The sequence below is a fragment of the Vanessa cardui genome, chromosome 4 (assembly GCF_905220365.1).
Source record: "Vanessa cardui chromosome 4, ilVanCard2.1, whole genome shotgun sequence".
Lineage (NCBI taxonomy): Eukaryota > Metazoa > Arthropoda > Insecta > Lepidoptera > Nymphalidae > Vanessa > Vanessa cardui.
Genome location: NC_061126.1, coordinates 14,235,987 through 14,253,977, shown reverse-complemented (window position 1 = coordinate 14,253,977; position 17,991 = coordinate 14,235,987). Strand labels below are relative to the sequence as shown.

Here is a 17,991-nt window from a genome sequence, read left to right as displayed (position 1 = left end):
GGAGCATCAATAATTTGCGATCTCTCAACTGATGGTCGTAATTTTGAAACAACATTTAAAATACAAGGACAAGTGTACCATAAAATAGGGTCATTGATGCCAATGCCAAATGAAGATCCAAAATTTCTCCAAATCTATTTAATGGGCAGTTGTGAAGAACGTGTGACAACGCGATGCCAGTATAATTTTATTGAACAAGCAGAAGAGAGATCAATTGTAGTATCGTTAGAAAATTTTTTGGAGAACCGTAATCATCTGATTCAATTGTTTAAAAGAGTATCACCACAATTAAAAGGTGACAATTATCAAATCGTCATTAAAGCTGACAAAGTACCACCGGGAGGACACGCTGGCAGGTTCAATGCGCCAACTGTAGATGAAGTTGCGATTATTATGGTCGGTGATCCAGTTGACAACAGATCTATAAAAATTACCCGCCGAGATAATACTGTGAGTAGAATTTCAGATATACACCGTTTGTACGACGTACTCCAGTACCCATTGATATTCTGGCAAGGACAAGACGAATATATATAATCAATATCAAACAGCGTGATCCAATTAATGGTAATGAATTAAATAAAAAAGTTAGTTCAATGAATTACTACGCGCATCGATTAATGATTAGACATAATCAGGACAACTATATTCTTCGATATCGTCAGTTGTATCATCAATACGTCGTGGATATGTTTGCTAAAATTGAAAGTGAACGCTTGCGATTCATTCGGCTTAACCAAGTTAAATTACGATCAGAGGAATACATCCACTTACGAGATGCTGTTGTTGGAAACTTAAACACCAATGAAATCGGCAGTGCGCTTATATTACCTTCAAGCTACATACGTGTAGGAAGACCATCAAGTTTATTTGTGCTAACAAAAGACAGGTTGACCAAAAATATTGTACATCGACTGGCGCTTCAGTAAACTTTAATGTGATAAACTGTGATTTATTTTAATTAAAGGTTATCAGAGTATTTATAAATAAAATGAAATTTAAAATGCTATGTTAATTTGTGTTAAATTTTGTCTTTTAAATCCTTCCTTAATCACTCAGCCACAGCAACGCGTGGCCGGGTCTGCTAGTAACTTATAAAAAAACTGACAACTGTTTATATTCATAAAATTAATAACTCAACTGTTTTTATTAAAACTGCCTGCCACATATAATCACACATTTATTAAGCGTTTAATATACCTGATAATAATAATACAATTCATATAATAAATAGTAATTGTTATTTACAAATAACATTTAAAATTAATGTGTTATTCAATTTAATAAGGATTAGTTTCAAATAATTTGAACTAAAATGAAACAGTCAAAGAACGTGAATGAGCTTTTGTAATTTACAATTTAGAATTGTTGTTGTTGATTCTTACTGTAAAATAATTGTTGTTGTTGTAAGTACGTATTAACAAGCAACAATCTTTTTTTGTCTTAATTAATAATGAATTACCTTTAAAACCAATAGCCTTCACTCTTGAAGGCTTAAGATCTCCTAAGTACATATATTAAAGTCTTTTAAGTTACGAATCTAAATCTATATTTATATTATAAATGTGAAAGTATCTGGCTGTCTGTCGCTTTTTTACGACCAAACCGCTGATGCTAATTTGACGAAATTTGGTATTAAGCAAACTTAAACTTCAAGAAAGGACATTGGCTGCTTTTTGACACATGACAACAAACACCTCAATACGCAAACGTAGCCGCGGGAGATTACTAGTATTATACAAAACTTCTCTAACTGGATTACAATATTTTTCTCAATAATTTCCTACATCAAAATGCTAACAACGAATGAATGAATCGTTTTTGAACAATTTTTTTTTTAACTTTCAATTCACCAAAATTAAATGTGTCATAATAGAAGACAATTTTATAAAAGCGTCTTAATTGTACTTAAGAAATTTTAATTACATCTTAAAACATGGTGCAGTCGATTCCACTACAATAGAAACAAATAAAGCTCGCACTGTCAACTTCACAGAGTCTAACAGAGTAAAAATACAGGCGTAATTCCTGCCATAGTTCCGTAACTTGTTTATTTTCCGGGCAAAACTGTTTGTAATGAAGTCGTAAGAGGACATAGCCAAGGCGCCTGCCGTCGCCCCGTGATCTAACTATGTTTGCCGTTCATAGACTTGAGCTATTTAGCTTCAGGTCTTGAAGTTGATTGGAAGGGATGACAAACTTTACCTCCTGTTTTCTTTCATTTTAGAAAATAAAATTTACAACAACAAAACATACAATTTTATATTGAAGTGACATGGAAAAATTCCGTACGTATTTTGGTCTTTGTATTAAAAGTTATACTTTAATGAAGTATTTTTAGGATGCCCCGTCGATATTAAACCTGGAAATCAATGGTTATTTAAATATCTAATTAATAAAAACCAATAAATAAATATACCATATAAAACCATTAATAAAATAAATATATTTTTGAGTCGTTTAGTGGGACTAAACGACTCAAAAATATATTAATATATTAAGGCGCGTTAATAGATGATTTACATGAAAAAGATATCAATATTTACTTTACATAAAGTATTTATGAATGAAAGTAAATTTAATGTAATTGTATAGAACTATATTCTTAATTAAACGAGTTTTATATCTAGATGCACGGAGACAAAGGGAATAGTTCCTTTGTCTGTGATCGAATACGATTTATATCTGTGTCTCGAATACGATCCACCGAACAATTTTGATTATTTTACGCTTTTATATTTTTTAGACGTCCCTTTTCTAAAGATATTTTAATGGTCTCTTACAACAGTACCCTTCTTATTACTAGGGAATATTACAAAAGTAACTCGAAGCCCGATTGAGCCGGATTTCAAAGAGGTTGAGATTTGTAAGCTTTTGCGGGCATTTCATTAACTTTTCACAAGAAAATCCGAAAGTAGGCTCCTATTTTGTTTTACGTCAATTCGTTTTAAAAATTGCCTAAATTTTTATTTCCCCTTTGATATAGCTCCAAAGTTTTTTTGCTAATTTAAATAACCAGAAGAAAATATTTTATGAATAAACATTGTCTGTGGCTTTCATTGCGAACATTCTAGAATATTTCTGGGTTTATTTTAGTTTTTGGTACAGGATACACCTGGACCTCTGCAACATGAGATACATCGCTTTTCGCTGGTTAAGTGTAAAAGGTCGTAACTACATAAAAATTTGAGTTTCAATTAAAAAAAATACATCAAGCATGTATTTTTTTTAATTGAAAAAAACTGTGTTTTTTAAATGAACGTTCTCGGTTGTTTTTTATGTGTTACCCATACTCGTAACTCCATCGTTTACGAATCTTTCTTTTGGAGACGATACTTCCCTTTAATCCCATTGAAATTAAAAAAAAATACTATTTATTTGTTATTTATATCCATAGTATTTTATTACTTTCATTTAAAAAGAAAGTGGCTCTCAAATTATGTGTGATCCTGTTTTGTTCATGCTTTAGATGATGATAGGGATTAAGATAACCCTAAGAACGTTTCTATTTAAATTTCGTCAGTACTCGACTTCTTATTGGAAGAATACATTCATACAAAACCTTATTTTCTATTAATAAGTACCATTTCCATAACAAGGTACCATGGAATATATATCAAGGGAATATTTATCTATTTATTTACGGGAAACATACAGCGTATAATATACAAACATTTGTTATCAAAACAAGCCTCACGTAAGCCAACAAAGTTTCCACAGTTACATTAATACAGAGAGTGATTCTAATAAGACCAAGTAATTTACAGATAATCTATACATAATATAAAGTTTCTAATATCAATATAACCACTTTTTACTACAAACATGTGTATAAGAAAAGTAATTTTAGTATATGTACCATACATATACGAAAATTGCATTTTGGTCTGTTCTATTTCGTTTCTATCTGTCCGTCTGTTTGTTTCGGCTAATCTCTGGAACAGCTAGACCGATTCGGACGGGACTTTCACTGGCACAAAACTGATGTAATAAAAAGTAACTTGGGCTACAACAATAACGTTTTTGTTAAATTAAAAACGTGTGCGAAGTCGCAGTCAAAGCTAGCCAAAGAATATAATATAAGGATTTTTAAAAAGTATAATAAAATATAAAACACATCATTAGTTTCAGCCTCCTGGAAATGACACACTTACATGGTATATACACATTATGACAATCTGCGGTCACAGTATCAACTTGTACGACTTCTACAGCGTATCTAGTAATAAAAGTTTAGTTCTGTGTTCAAACTAAAACGGCTTAACTCTTTCCACAGGTGACAGGTGTCGTGGGCAGAGCTGAAATGCTGTCTTCCTTGTTTTTCCTGGGCGCACTCCTCTGCTACGCGCGGGCAGCGACCAGGAGACGATATACAGGTAACTAACCACCGTCATAGAGGTGAATAACCTCTTGACATTTACATGGTAAAACTTTAATAAATTCTATCAGTAAAATATATGCCTAGATATTTAAACTTACTTAATAATAATAAATAAATAAATATTAGACAACGACACATACATTAATCTCTGATCAAAATGTAAGTAGCTAAAGCACTTCTATTATAGAATATCAGAAGTAACGGGAATCAAACTTGGGTCCTCGGAGTGGCGTACCCATGAAAACTGGTGTACACACTACTCGAAACTTAAACTTACTTACTTATTACTTATGTACAGATGTGTATAGACTTAAATAAAATCTTAGAATATGCGATTGACGCTGCAGATCATTTATTTATTATTGAATGTAGATATAATTACCACAATATTTAATAATAATTACGTAAATTACATATAACAGTCTGTCACAATTTTAGTTTGTTCTTAATAATGACAAAAGTCATTGGAGAAATATATTTCGGGACCATTTTACGACCATCTACTTGCACGGAACCCTTACTTTCTAGCAAGCCGCCGACTGTTCTCCTACTGATGGATTGGTTCCGACAATTAGTAATGTTGGCGGTTGTCACGCTAAAACAATCGATTAGTAAAAGCGGTTAACAAGAAACCCCTTACCGGAAGACATCGGGTCTTACCACACCCACGGGTTAAAATGTGTCCTCTATTATATTCTCTGGAAACCATCGCAACGCATTCATATTTTAATTAACAATGTTAAACATACCAAAAATGTTAGCAGACCAAAGTTAACCCTCGTAAATATAAATTCGTGCATTGTCGGGCATACCGACTTACCTAATTGGAATATTATAAACGCTACATTCCAGAAAGTTGTATTCGAATCCAGTGTATACTGGAAATAATTTAATTCTAGGGACAAATTGTAAAGTATGAGGACTCGAGTACAAAAACTTTCTCCAAAATCCCAGCCAGCAAAGGTTGCTCAAATTTTCACGTTACCTGTGTAACTGGAATGTAATTTCGTTAAGCTCGTATGGAATCGCAAATGTTTGGGGAGTTCCCACTCGCCGTACATTTTCCTTTTAGCACTGATCTTACTTAATGTTGTTAAAAATTTTAACCGAGGTTGGGTCGAGCTTAATCGTGAGGATGTGACTCCTTAATTATCATGGGTCGTTTTAGAAAGGCAATCAATGTTACTAAAAACATTGTCTTCAAATTTTCATCTAAATCTTTCATCGAAACGATTTATCACTTTTAATTTTTGGAAATCAACCAATTTTCTGGCACCCAATGATGTTCTAGTAAACAGGTATGTCATTAACGCGCAAAAAGTGAAGACTAGAAAACGTCCTAATTGGGACGTTTGCCTTTAGTTGTTTTCATCACAATTATGCCAGTAACACGTTACTATATACATCATAATTATGTAGTAATACGTTTTGCGTAATTAAAACATCTAGTTATCCCTTTTACTTAACGTTTTTATCAAGCTATACTTTTTACTTGTAACGAAATTTAAAATAAATGGTCTCCGGCGCGGCACACGTTTTTCTGTTGTTTAGTATGGGTGTAACATATCTGTTTATTAGAATATCATTGCTGGCACCGGTTTTTGATAATTAAAAAAAATATGGCTACATTTTCGATTTTCGTGTATTAATATAGAGCAACCAAAACAAAGGGTGTTGCTGTCTCTTTTACTCTCGTACCAACCTGAATACAGAGCCGCTAAGTCCATACACCATGACATTTTCAACCCTCTTTGACTTGCTTACATAAAGTACAGCCTAAAGGTTCTTATTGTGTCATTGAAAGACCGTGCCTTACTCAGGCCGACGTTGCCCTGCGGTTAAGTAGGTGATAAGACCAATACTTGGAAACTTTGAACTTTGCATGAGACAGTAGTTGAAATAATGGAGTCAGATATTAAAACGATATGGTTGTTTGTAATTTATTACACAAATATTAACTAATACTTATCCTTTGTTTATATTTTTGCACCGCTATTTTTTCCATTCAAAATTACGTCTAAATTTAAAAGTGTTGTTATATAAAATATATTACATACAGCTGTTTTGATTTTTCTCATATGATATATATGTCATTGCTCTAATATCGCTTTGTTACACTCTTATTAGTAATTAAATTCATTATATATTATGTCCCATGTCTATGTATATAATTCCTGTCTTCGATATTATTCGGTCTTTATTATAGAGAGTACTTAATATGTTAAACAATGTTTATTAAGGTTTTTTCCGCAATATATCGTTATTATTGTAGCAAAATTGTATATATGTAATGTTTTTTTTCAGATTGGCGCTACGTAGCTGCGTGCACAGCTTGTGTGGGCATCGCTATGCTGTGCAAAGAACAAGGCATCACTATCACGGCTGTGTGCGTTGTCTATGAACTATTTGTTGCACAGAAGGTAAGACAACCATAGAGAATTTAAAGAAATCGAACGTTCGAAATTGTTCGCCTCGATAAATATGATCTAAACAGATTTTTGCGGATTCAAATCCAGACTGCATTATTTTGTGCTTAATTTGTTTTTTATAACTCATCTCGTGCTCAGCGTTAAAGGAAACCATCATGAGAACACCTACATGTACCGATGAATAAAATAAGAACAGTCACATATATATTCACCCTCAGTTGAGCAGCGTTTTGGAAATAGCTCCAAATCTAATCTTCTTTTGAGGTGCTTAGGTACTTAGGCGCTTATCGGCACTGTCACATTTATAGACTGGTACTTTATTTATTTTAAATTATAATGATACGCCTTTTTGAGTAATCCTAGGGAACTGAGACCTCGCTTAATGATTTTACTTTTACAGTAGTAGATAAGAAATAATATTTAACACTAGAAGGGTCGGGCTTCATACAATACCTTCAAAGACCGCAGCAGTCAATTTGACGGTGCTACAGATACAGTCAGAATACTACTAAATTATTGCATATATTCCATTAATGATGTCTTTTGATTTTCATGCGGTATTACAAGTGTGACAATGATTTAAAAATCATTTAATTTTCTGACAGTCGTGGAGTACCAATACGCATTTGGAGTGGTCATGGATATAACAATATAAATTAAAAAATATATATAGTGATAGTAATAATACAGATATTAAACGACATTGAAACGTCAAATGTAATAGCTATAAACCATTTGAGGAAACTTCGCGACTAAACAGCGTCCTTAGGACACTAGATAATGATTTTAAATACATACATGTTCAAACGGATCGAAGTTTCAAACTTCGATCGTACCGGAACAAACGGAAGTTCAAACATAATGCGGTTTTATATATGAAGTCGAAGAGTAGATGTACCGTATAATACATGTTAGCTATTTTAAACTAGCGACCAGCTTCGCACCGGTTACAATACGGATACTATATGACACATCACATTACAAGCTTCTAAATTTATCACCGTTTCTTTACTAAATTGTCCATGTATTGTATACAAAAACATTCCTCTCGAATCACTCTATCTATTAAAAAAACCGCATCAAAATCCGTTGCGTAGTTTTAAAGATTTAGGCATACAAAGGGCCATAGGGACAGAGAAAGCGACTTTGTTTTGTACTATGTAGTGATAATACCAATGCATTCATCATCATTCGCCCTCAACCCATTCATTAAGTCTGAAAGCGTATTTTTTAAATTCAGATTGAATGAAAAATGTAAATTTCATAACTAGTATTTTAATTATAAACGAAATTTAATTTATTTTAATAATTATGTACAAGTTAATAACTTATTCGTATACGATATTTATTTTGAGGTATTCATAAAAATGTTTACATTAATTAACTATAAAATCAAAACGAAGAAGACCGCGTGGAATAATGGCAATAATGTTAGCAGTTCCACATTGAATCGCAATTTCGATACTCGAGACAAAAAATGAAGCGTTTTGTCACCAGTACAGTTAATAAAAATTTTCCTTATAGCTCCGACATCCATTGAATTGACTGTATTAGTAACATTTTGTGAAATTAAAAAATCGCACCAAAAACATTTTCATGTATAATGTTTCCAAGACAAGACAAGACGCACTATCAAAAAGTTAACAGATCTTATGTATAAGCTTCCAACTATACACGACCTAACTTCAAAGGGCCTAACTTCACACCTTCGTCAAAATATGTGGATTACAAACCCAACAACCTATAAATAGTAACACCTAGACACGTTACTCCATAACATTCTAAATATATCCGTTATAGAAACTAGTGCTTAACGATTTACAATTATTAATTTACCAGCGCCGTGGCAACAACACTGGAAGATCGTGGTTCGAATATTGGGGGAAAGGGGGTTGGGGATGTGCTTGCGGGGAGGCAGCACGACGCGTGGCTACAGTGTGCTGTGCAACTCTAGCGCTCCTCGCTGCGAGGCTGCACGTAATGGGCGCACAATTACCCGTCTTCACGAGATTTGACAACCCAGCTGGTGCCGCATTACCTCCAGCAAGGTTAGAAGAAAGCCAATTTATATAAATTGTTTTTTTTTTATTGGAAATTAATTTCTAACAACACAAAAGATGACTGTGATCCTCTTGCTATGGATTTGACACTTAGACAGAGACATAGGTTTCGTCTATGAATCATTCAAATTTCGAACAATAATAATATCATATTAGTTTTGCTATAACTCTTGGGAAGTTCTTTATTTTATGATGAAATATATCTTAATTATTCATTTAAACCTTACAGACATTTGACATTCGCCTACCTGCCCGCGCTAAACGCCTGGCTGCTAACGCTACCAGAAGCGCTGTGCTGTGATTGGACCATGGGAACCGTTGCTCTAATCCGGTCGTGGCGAGACCCGCGCAACTTGGCAACTTTAGCATTGGCCACGACGCTGATAGCTGCTGCGATACATGCACTGAGAACACGCTGTTCAGCTTTATCAATGGTACCACTTCTTGCTTAAATTTTAATATGATTTCGATGTCTTATAAGAATACTAACAAATATCTTGTTTTCCAGGGACTGGCGCTGCTAGTATTACCATTTCTTCCAGCGTCCAATCTATTTTTCCCTGTGGGTTTCGTGGTAGCTGAGCGCGTTCTTTATATGCCATCTATGGGATGGTGCTTGTTGGTTGCTCATGGATGGCGACTGGTAGCCAAAAAACGTGCGAAACTTGCCGCTGCTGCTCTTATATTCCTACTTATGGCATTTAGTGCCAAAACTTATGTGAGAAACTGGGACTGGAAGACTGAATACTCCATTTTTGCTTCAGGGCTCAAGGTGAGTTACCGTACATGATTATAAATTCAAATAACAAGTTAAGTCCAATTAATTGCAACATAGTTTATACTATGATATTTTTTGTGACATATAATAATTGTAATAAAATTAATTAAAATGTTCTTTTATATTATAAAACATAAAGACAGATACATAGAAATATATGTTTTCAGGTCAACCGAAACAACGCCAAGCTATATAATAATGTTGGCCATGCCTTAGAGGCAGAAGGAAAGTATGCTGAGGCATTAGAATTCTTTAAAACAGCGGTCAATGTACAACCAGACGATGTTGGAGCTCATATTAATGTCGGACGAACATTTAACCACCTCGGTAGATATCAAGAGGCAGAGGACGCTTATGTTAAAGCAAAATCTCTACTACCAAAAGCAAAGCCAGGAGAATCCTACCAAGCAAGAATAGCCCCAAATCATTTAAATGTTTTCCTGAACTTGGCGAATTTAATATCGAAGAATGCAACCAGGCTGGAAGAAGCAGATATGCTGTACCGACAAGCCATTAGCATGCGAGCTGATTATACACAAGCGTATATAAATAGAGGAGATATTTTGATAAAGTTAAATAGGACGAAGGAGGCGCAGGAAGTATACGAAAGAGCTTTGCTCTATGATAGCGGTAATCCGGACATATACTATAACGTAAGTCAATTATTCATAAATTATGATATTAAATGTTCTACAGAAGAAAACTTAAGAATCGGTAAAATAATGTGCCGTACAATCGCGTATATTGATTATATTTAACATTCCGACGTTTCGAGCACTTTACAGCGTTCGTGGTCACGGGTAGATTATAGCTAGTTTTATTTCAATGTGTAATCGCGAAAATTTAAGACAACATTACAGTGTATGTTTTTCGTTTTTAGTTAGGTGTGGTGCTACTGGAGCAAGGTAAGGCCTCCCAAGCTCTGGCTTACTTGGACAAAGCGTTGGAACTTGAACCGGAACACGAGCAGGCACTTTTGAACTCTGCCATACTACTGCAAGAGCTGGGAGCAGCTGACTTGAGACATCTTGCCAGACAAAGATTACTAAAACTACTTGACAAAGACGGTGAGATACTTTCTGTTTTGTGAATTTTTACGTAATAAACATAATATGTGGCCCTAAAGTCGCGTATTATTAGGACGAAATTCTGAAAGTATGTCCTAGTCTACTAGTCTACTAATCCGGTATGGAGCGCATTTGCGAAGAGAGAATTTTGGTGCTGACCACTTCCCATCAAATGGCACATTTGTCCGCCTGCTTATTAAAATTGTTTGAAAAAAATCCTCTTTAAAATGTTTGTGTGTGATAGATTTATCAACTACTTCACGAGTTCACATTTGTATGCAAAATTTTAACGATGATTTAATAAAAAAGTATCTTGTATTTTAAAATTGCAGCTACAAACGAGAGGGTACACTTCAACCTCGGCATGGTGTGTATGGACGAGGGCGACGCGGAATGCGCCGAGCGGTGGTTCAGAGCGGCCGTGCATCTCAAGCCCGACTTCAGATCGGCCCTGTTTAACCTGGCCCTGCTCCTGGCTGACAGGCGAAGACCGCTAGAAGCGGCACCGTTTCTAAAACAACTAGTCAGGCACCACCCGGACCACGTGAAGGCTCTAGTGCTCCTTGGGGATATTTACATCAACTCCGTTAAAGACTTGGATGCAGCTGAAAGCGTGAGTGATTTCTGTTTTTGTTTTTAACGCTATTAATGAAAATATTTTTGGACAATTATTTTACGATTCACACTAGCCGATCATTTCCTAAATAGAGCTCGAACGCCTGAAAAAGAAATATCTGTCGGAACCGATGGTGCCTTTTAACGAGTCGTAAGTCTCATGGTTTAAAAAAAGTTACAGCCTGTAAATTCCCACTGCTGGGCTAAAGGCCTCCTCTCCCTTTGAGGAGAAGGTTTGGAACATATTCCACCACGCTGTTCCAATGCGGATTGGTGGAATACACATGTGTCAGAATTTCTATGAAATTTGTCACATGCAGGTTTCCTCACGATGTTTTCCTTCACCGCTGAGCACGAGATGAATTATAAAGACAAATTAAGCACATGAATCAGCGGTGCTTGCCTGGGTTTGAACCCGCAATCATCGGTTAAGATGCACGCGTTCTAACCACTGGGCCATCTCGACTCTTATGGTTTGATACGTAACAAATGTCCTGACGCTTGACAAATACCATTCCAGTGCTACCGGCGCATCCTCGAGCTGGAGCCGGACAACGTGCAGGCGCTGCACAACCTGTGCGTGGTGGCCGTGGAGCGCGGCAAGCTGGGCGTGGCGGAGGAGTGCCTGGCGCGCGCCGCCGCGCTCGCGCCGCACGAGCACTACATCCAGCGACACCTGGGATTGGTGCGCGCCCGCCGTGCCGCAGCCGCGCCCGCCACGCCCGCCGCCGCCGAGGTGCGCGCGCGCTGGAACTACATCCCGCAGCAGCCGCCCGACCCGCACGAGACCGACCCCTCGTAGCGGAGCCCCGACGACTGAGCTGTGTAAATAGGACACTGACACCAAAATCGGTCATTGCGTTGTATTATTTGCTAAAGATCAGGGTATTCGATTTCGTTCGTGTTGATGCGGAACGCGCTTAATTCGGATATGTTTCGGATTTATCGTTTGAATTGGAGCAGGTAAATGTCCGGACTAGGTTTTTAGTGTGATCTCGTAGAGCGGCTTGATTTGCTTAATTTTCGTGATATTAGTTAACGGCATTTAATCTTATTATGTATATTTGTATAATGTGTAGGACATGTTGGAACGAGCTTTCGTCAGGTATACTGCGCTAGTGCGACTGGAGGCAGCTCGCGACAGCAGTCGTTGGGTCGCAGTGGCGCGGTATATTGTTTTTCGTCATTAGCCTGGTATACGGATACTCTTTGTGTGTAATAAAAGTCAACTAGAATTATAGAAAAGACTTAACTGTTTAATGTATTAGTTACATTTTGTAACAGTAAAATTACTTTCAACGTACTGCAGCAGTCGATTGTTTTTATTTTTTTAAATATAATAGTTAAACTTCGTATTCAATGTTATGATAAACTAATCCCAAGCTTTATTTTAGGCGTCGGGATAAGATTAGGTAATCTCCCACATATTCAATAGAAGAAAAAAATACAATAAATTTCTTACATAAGATCTTTATAGTCATTTCCAAGTAATGCATGGTCAACTAAATCATATTCTGACATGATAAAAAATGTTAAATGAAAATTTAAAAGCTATTTTCCCTTCCATTCATTGCCTAGCACAATGATCAATACTGCGAAGTGCCTGCAAATAGAATGCGCGCGCATCCTACTTTTAATTTTAATAAATTATGAAATGTTAAGATTCTGTTTTCAAAACTGTTAATTATGTTTTTTTTTAAGTTGATATTTCTCTACCCATAGATATTTCAATAAAACTCGGGTTACATTGTTTTATGTTAACGATTTTAAGAGGGTTAAAATTTTTTTTATTTACTTTACAACATAACGGTAAATAAATTATATATTGATATTAATTCAGCCCTTTTAGATAGAAGTGTTGTCTAACGACACAGCTATGACTTAGTCTTATAACAATAGAAACCCGGGTTTTGATATTTATTAAAAGAAAAATCCACTGACTTAGTACAGTTATTTTCATAAACGCCAATATATTTATTATGTAAAAATTAAAGTGATCGACCGTTATTAGAATAATTACGTAGATGTGAAAATGTAACGTTGTTAATGTTTTAAGATAAAAAGTAACTTTTGTAAAAACTGAATTTTTTACAATGTCTTGAAACATTTCTGATGGGATCTCCCGTAAGAGTAAAAATTCATAAGGACCCCGAATATTATAAACTATTTGTCGTCAAAACATTTATTTTTATAAAATAAATGATGTTTCAAATTAAAGGTGTGTTTTTCTTAACCATTTTTCCCATATATATATACGTGTGATAAAATTGAAGTGTTGTAATTTTAAGTTGAAATAACTTTTTACTAAATGCATACATATATACAAGGCACAAATAACAAAATACATTATTTACAATGTTATGCGTCTGCCTGTCTCTTTGTTCCTTCTAATTTCTGGAAAGGCATGATCGATTTTGACCGTACTCACACTGACAGATTGCTGATGTAATACGGAGTACTTTTAGTTCAAAATAGGCTCTTTTACAATGCGAAAAATAAATTGTGAATTATTGTAATCAGTGTATATTATGAGTTTAAAAATGGTTATTTACTAACGAAACTTCAAAATAATATTTAATTTCATCAAAAATCCATAAATAAAAATGCATTTTTTCAAACGTTTGTCACGTGACACAAAACGCTCCTGATTGGCCGGGCTTATGATGAAGGCACTTACTTGTTAACCTTGCTTTTCTTCTATATGTACCACAGATTAAAATACAAAAAAGTGACGTCACCGACCCCATTGCAGCGCCTTTGTTGCATTTTTGCGCGCTATTTAAATATGGAATTCTTAATATGACTTTTTCGGTCAATATGTACTAGTAACAAAAAAATCAACTTTTACTGGGTTCCTTAACTTCTATTAAATTATATAAAATGGATTTTAACCAGTCAAATAGCCTATTTAATATTATATAATGTAATTCTGAAATAAAAGTACCAAATACTGTGCAGTACTGCGCGCAACCCCTGCGCATGGGATCTCTACACTCTGCCGTCACGTCGAGTGCATTCAAATATTTAAAAAAGCTGTCTAATACAGAATTAATAAGTTATAGAAAACTCTGCGAACTGAACAAAAACTATTTCGTTAAATTTAAACGCACACGAAGTGCAGATACAGCTAGTCAATCAAAATCTATAAAATATTTTTGTATAAATTAAAAAATAACTGTCAAAAAAATCATAAATTCTACAGTTGTAGGTAAAATTTGGTTTATATTTAAGTTTGCTTTCTTAAATACAGATAAAATAATGTTTGACAAAATCATTATTCGATTTCAAAATATTTTTTCTACCCACTTAGTTAGTTTTTACTATAAAGACTGACCAGAGTGGGAATTTTAGCAGCAATTGCCGCTTTAATGGTGATGCAACGATCTAGATTAAACTCTGCCCATTTGCCAGTATGCTACAATAACTACAGCTCGAGAATACATGACACTGACAGACATAATATTTTGACAATTCAGTAAAAGATGTCATATTATCTAATTTAAATTTGTAATGACTAATTACAACATTAAAAATATTTCATGTTGATATAAAACTAGACGTAGTCCAAGGATTACACTATTATATAAATAATATAAATTGGTTCAAAAAATTTTCATCCTGTGTAAGTTTAATTTTATATGCAGTTATCAGTTTAGTGCTTTAGTTTCATAAGGTAAGAGTGTACCCCTTGATAAAGGAATGAATTTGAAAACTGACGAAGGTTTTCTTACTCTGACTGTACTTTAATATTTTAATGAAATATGATCGCTTTGTAATTTTCAAGGCCAAACCACATTTGAAAGGATATTAAAATGGATATGCGAGGGACGCATTATCACTTTTAAGAAGACTAATGCTTAATTATTATTCTCAATATACATTTATTTTGCAAGAAAAAAGACAAATTATGTTTTACTTGTTAATACAATTAGATTATAATTGTTTGTTTAATTTTGTCTTGTTAATTTTTAATTTTTAGAAAAATAAATAATTATCTACCCTGACACTTTACTAACGTACATCGAATATAAAAGATACTGATTTAATCAAAGACAATGAAATTAGGACATAGATAAATTTAATACTTTTTACGAATTTGTTAAGGAGACAGGAAATACTGACCTCTTTTTTCTATTCTTCTGATGCAAATAAAAGAACAATTTTAGTGTAAAAGATTTACTATATTGTTTTGTACAGATCACAAAATTCAAAACAATGTTGCCTCATTACACGCTTACCTTAAATGTTTTTGTTTTCACATATAAAAGTTAACGCCACCTTACCTCTGAAAAATAAAAAACATAGGAATCTCTATAGATACTTATAAAAATATCAGTTTTGATCCAATTGACATATACATACATGTTATTTTATTGCAAAATATTTCGTTGTAATCATAGAACTATACGGGTCTATGACTTCACTTTACAGTGCGCTAAATATATTAGCGTCAATTTATTAACTTGTCATATACCTTGATATAAGACAATGATCAAAAATTTAAACTATATTGAATTATGTTCTAGATTTTTTTCCTTTTATTTTTGTGCTATAATTTCCAAAACAGAATATATATTCGACGGTAGTTTAATATAGCTAAAGCTAACATGAGATTATTATCAAGAATTGAGTTTCCTTGAAATTCCACTTAATGTTTTATTTCAATATTTTATAAATTAAAAAATAAAATTTATATAAAGACTTCGTTATTATAAACAAAATATATACAAATTTTAGTTTATAAAAGTTTAAAGGGTTTTGTCATCATTTCCACAATACCTCGGTCACTAAAACATTCGCCAAACATAACTAGACGACGCCATCTTGTCGCGTGACGTCACAACAGAGCAGGTAGGGGACAAAACAGCACAACTACAACTTTTCATATTCTATATATTATATGTCTAAAGTAATTTAATATATTTTTCAAACATTTTTGTGTTGGCAACACTTGCTGCCGTTTCTATCCAACTATCCATATTAAAGTATCTGAGCTTGAACATTACAAACATGCAGATCTAATAACACGGACTTCTCTTTTTCATTTATTGAAAATTTGAAATTTTAAGAAAGAAGACTTTGTTAAACCACCTGAGGCACTATTTATAGTAAATGCTGATCTTATGTTTACGGAGAGGAAGATTGAATAAGAATCTAGTTTTCAAGTGTAATTTTGTCCCCAACCATCTCTATCGACAAAAAATAACAATGAAATATGGTAAGACGTGTCTTGAGGTACGTCTACGCTATATATACAATACTTTAATCAATTACACTTAAAATTTAAGTACTATCACGTTGTTGCAGTTCTTTATGTACACTTGTTTATTTAATTTAAATTTTTATTTTATTTACTTTTTTTTCATATAAAACAAACATTATTAATACATAAAACGAATTTAGTTAAAATAAACATCGCTTTATAAATCTCCTATTTATTTATAATTTTCTTCAAACATATTAAAAAATTTAACCATAACAACCTAAAAATATAAAGAAATGTAAATTATCTAGGTAACTAATTAACTATGTACAGTTTAAAGATAAATGTTACAAATTATTATTCACTCGTGCATTTCTTAATTCATAATGTATTTTTCACTTGAGAACTGCTTATAATTACTTACGTAACCTCAAATGACTAACACTTTGATCGGACTAAAACTATGTATTGCCACGTCGAAAATATAAGGCAACATCACTTTATTACACTTTAAGGATGGTAACACCACAATACTTCAGGGTTATTATCGAGAATATTATTCTCAACATTTAAAATATTATTATATAATTCAAATAACTAATACCATGAAATAATGAGTTTTAAAGAGTTTCTGTATCATATCACACTTGTCACTTATATTTTTATAATAATAATCATATAATGTATTATATAAGGTCTATATGATCAATTATATGCCTTATGGTACCAGAATTTCAATTCCAGAATAATGGGGATGAAGTGTTCGTATTTCATCCCCACAAACAAATAGCATTATTAACTTATTGTTTTATAAAATATAAATTACCAGCTAATGACAGGCTTGCTTTGTAATGTCTCTTAAGGAATAAATTTAAAGAATTTCACCAATCAGTAATTCTATACCCAAAAGTCAAAAATTAAATCCAAAGATAACAACAACGAGTCCTGATCAATAATTAAATTTTGTTATTGGTAAATCATAAACGACTTTAGTAATAAAAGCACCTATTAATAAGAAAATATATATTTTAATTTAGTAAAATTATAATAAAAATAAAGCTTTATTTGGAAGTAAAGTGTGATATCATACTGCTATTGAAATCATAATCTTGACATAATGTAAATCAAATGTATCCCAGTTTAAAAATCGGCACAACCATATTACTTCGACAGATTACAACTATTCCAAACAATAATGTTTACATCTTTAAGAAATCAGATCTCTATTAGAGAATCATATGAAATGTTTATTATTCGAGATATTAAATTCATACAAAAATCCAATAAAATATTCCAAGGTCACAATATTTAAAAAAGAAAATGATATACTAATACTCGGGCATCACCTGCTATCACCCTTAAAATATAAACCTAAAACAACATATCAGTTAATTTACTATTTAAAAATTAGGAATTTTGTCAGTTCTAAAATTAAACAGGTGGACCCGTATTTCAAAA

At 33.4% G+C, this 17,991-nt stretch overlaps 1 protein-coding gene across 1 annotated transcript in view; it reads left to right on the top strand.

Moving 5' to 3' along the window:
* The window catches only part of LOC124544303 (protein O-mannosyl-transferase Tmtc3), a 200,019-nt gene extending 186,472 nt beyond the window's left edge, over positions 1–13,547 (top strand). The window contains exons 4-12 of the mRNA XM_047122784.1: positions 4,277–4,376; positions 6,686–6,801; positions 8,650–8,858; positions 9,100–9,304; positions 9,379–9,642; positions 9,816–10,301; positions 10,529–10,715; positions 11,048–11,328; positions 11,851–13,547. Of these exons, the coding sequence (XP_046978740.1) occupies positions 4,277–4,376; positions 6,686–6,801; positions 8,650–8,858; positions 9,100–9,304; positions 9,379–9,642; positions 9,816–10,301; positions 10,529–10,715; positions 11,048–11,328; positions 11,851–12,132 (2,130 nt within the window). The 3' untranslated portion in view covers positions 12,133–13,547. The remainder of the gene's footprint in view (positions 1–4,276; positions 4,377–6,685; positions 6,802–8,649; positions 8,859–9,099; positions 9,305–9,378; positions 9,643–9,815; positions 10,302–10,528; positions 10,716–11,047; positions 11,329–11,850) is intronic.
* Positions 13,548–17,991: the final 4,444 nt, after the last annotated feature.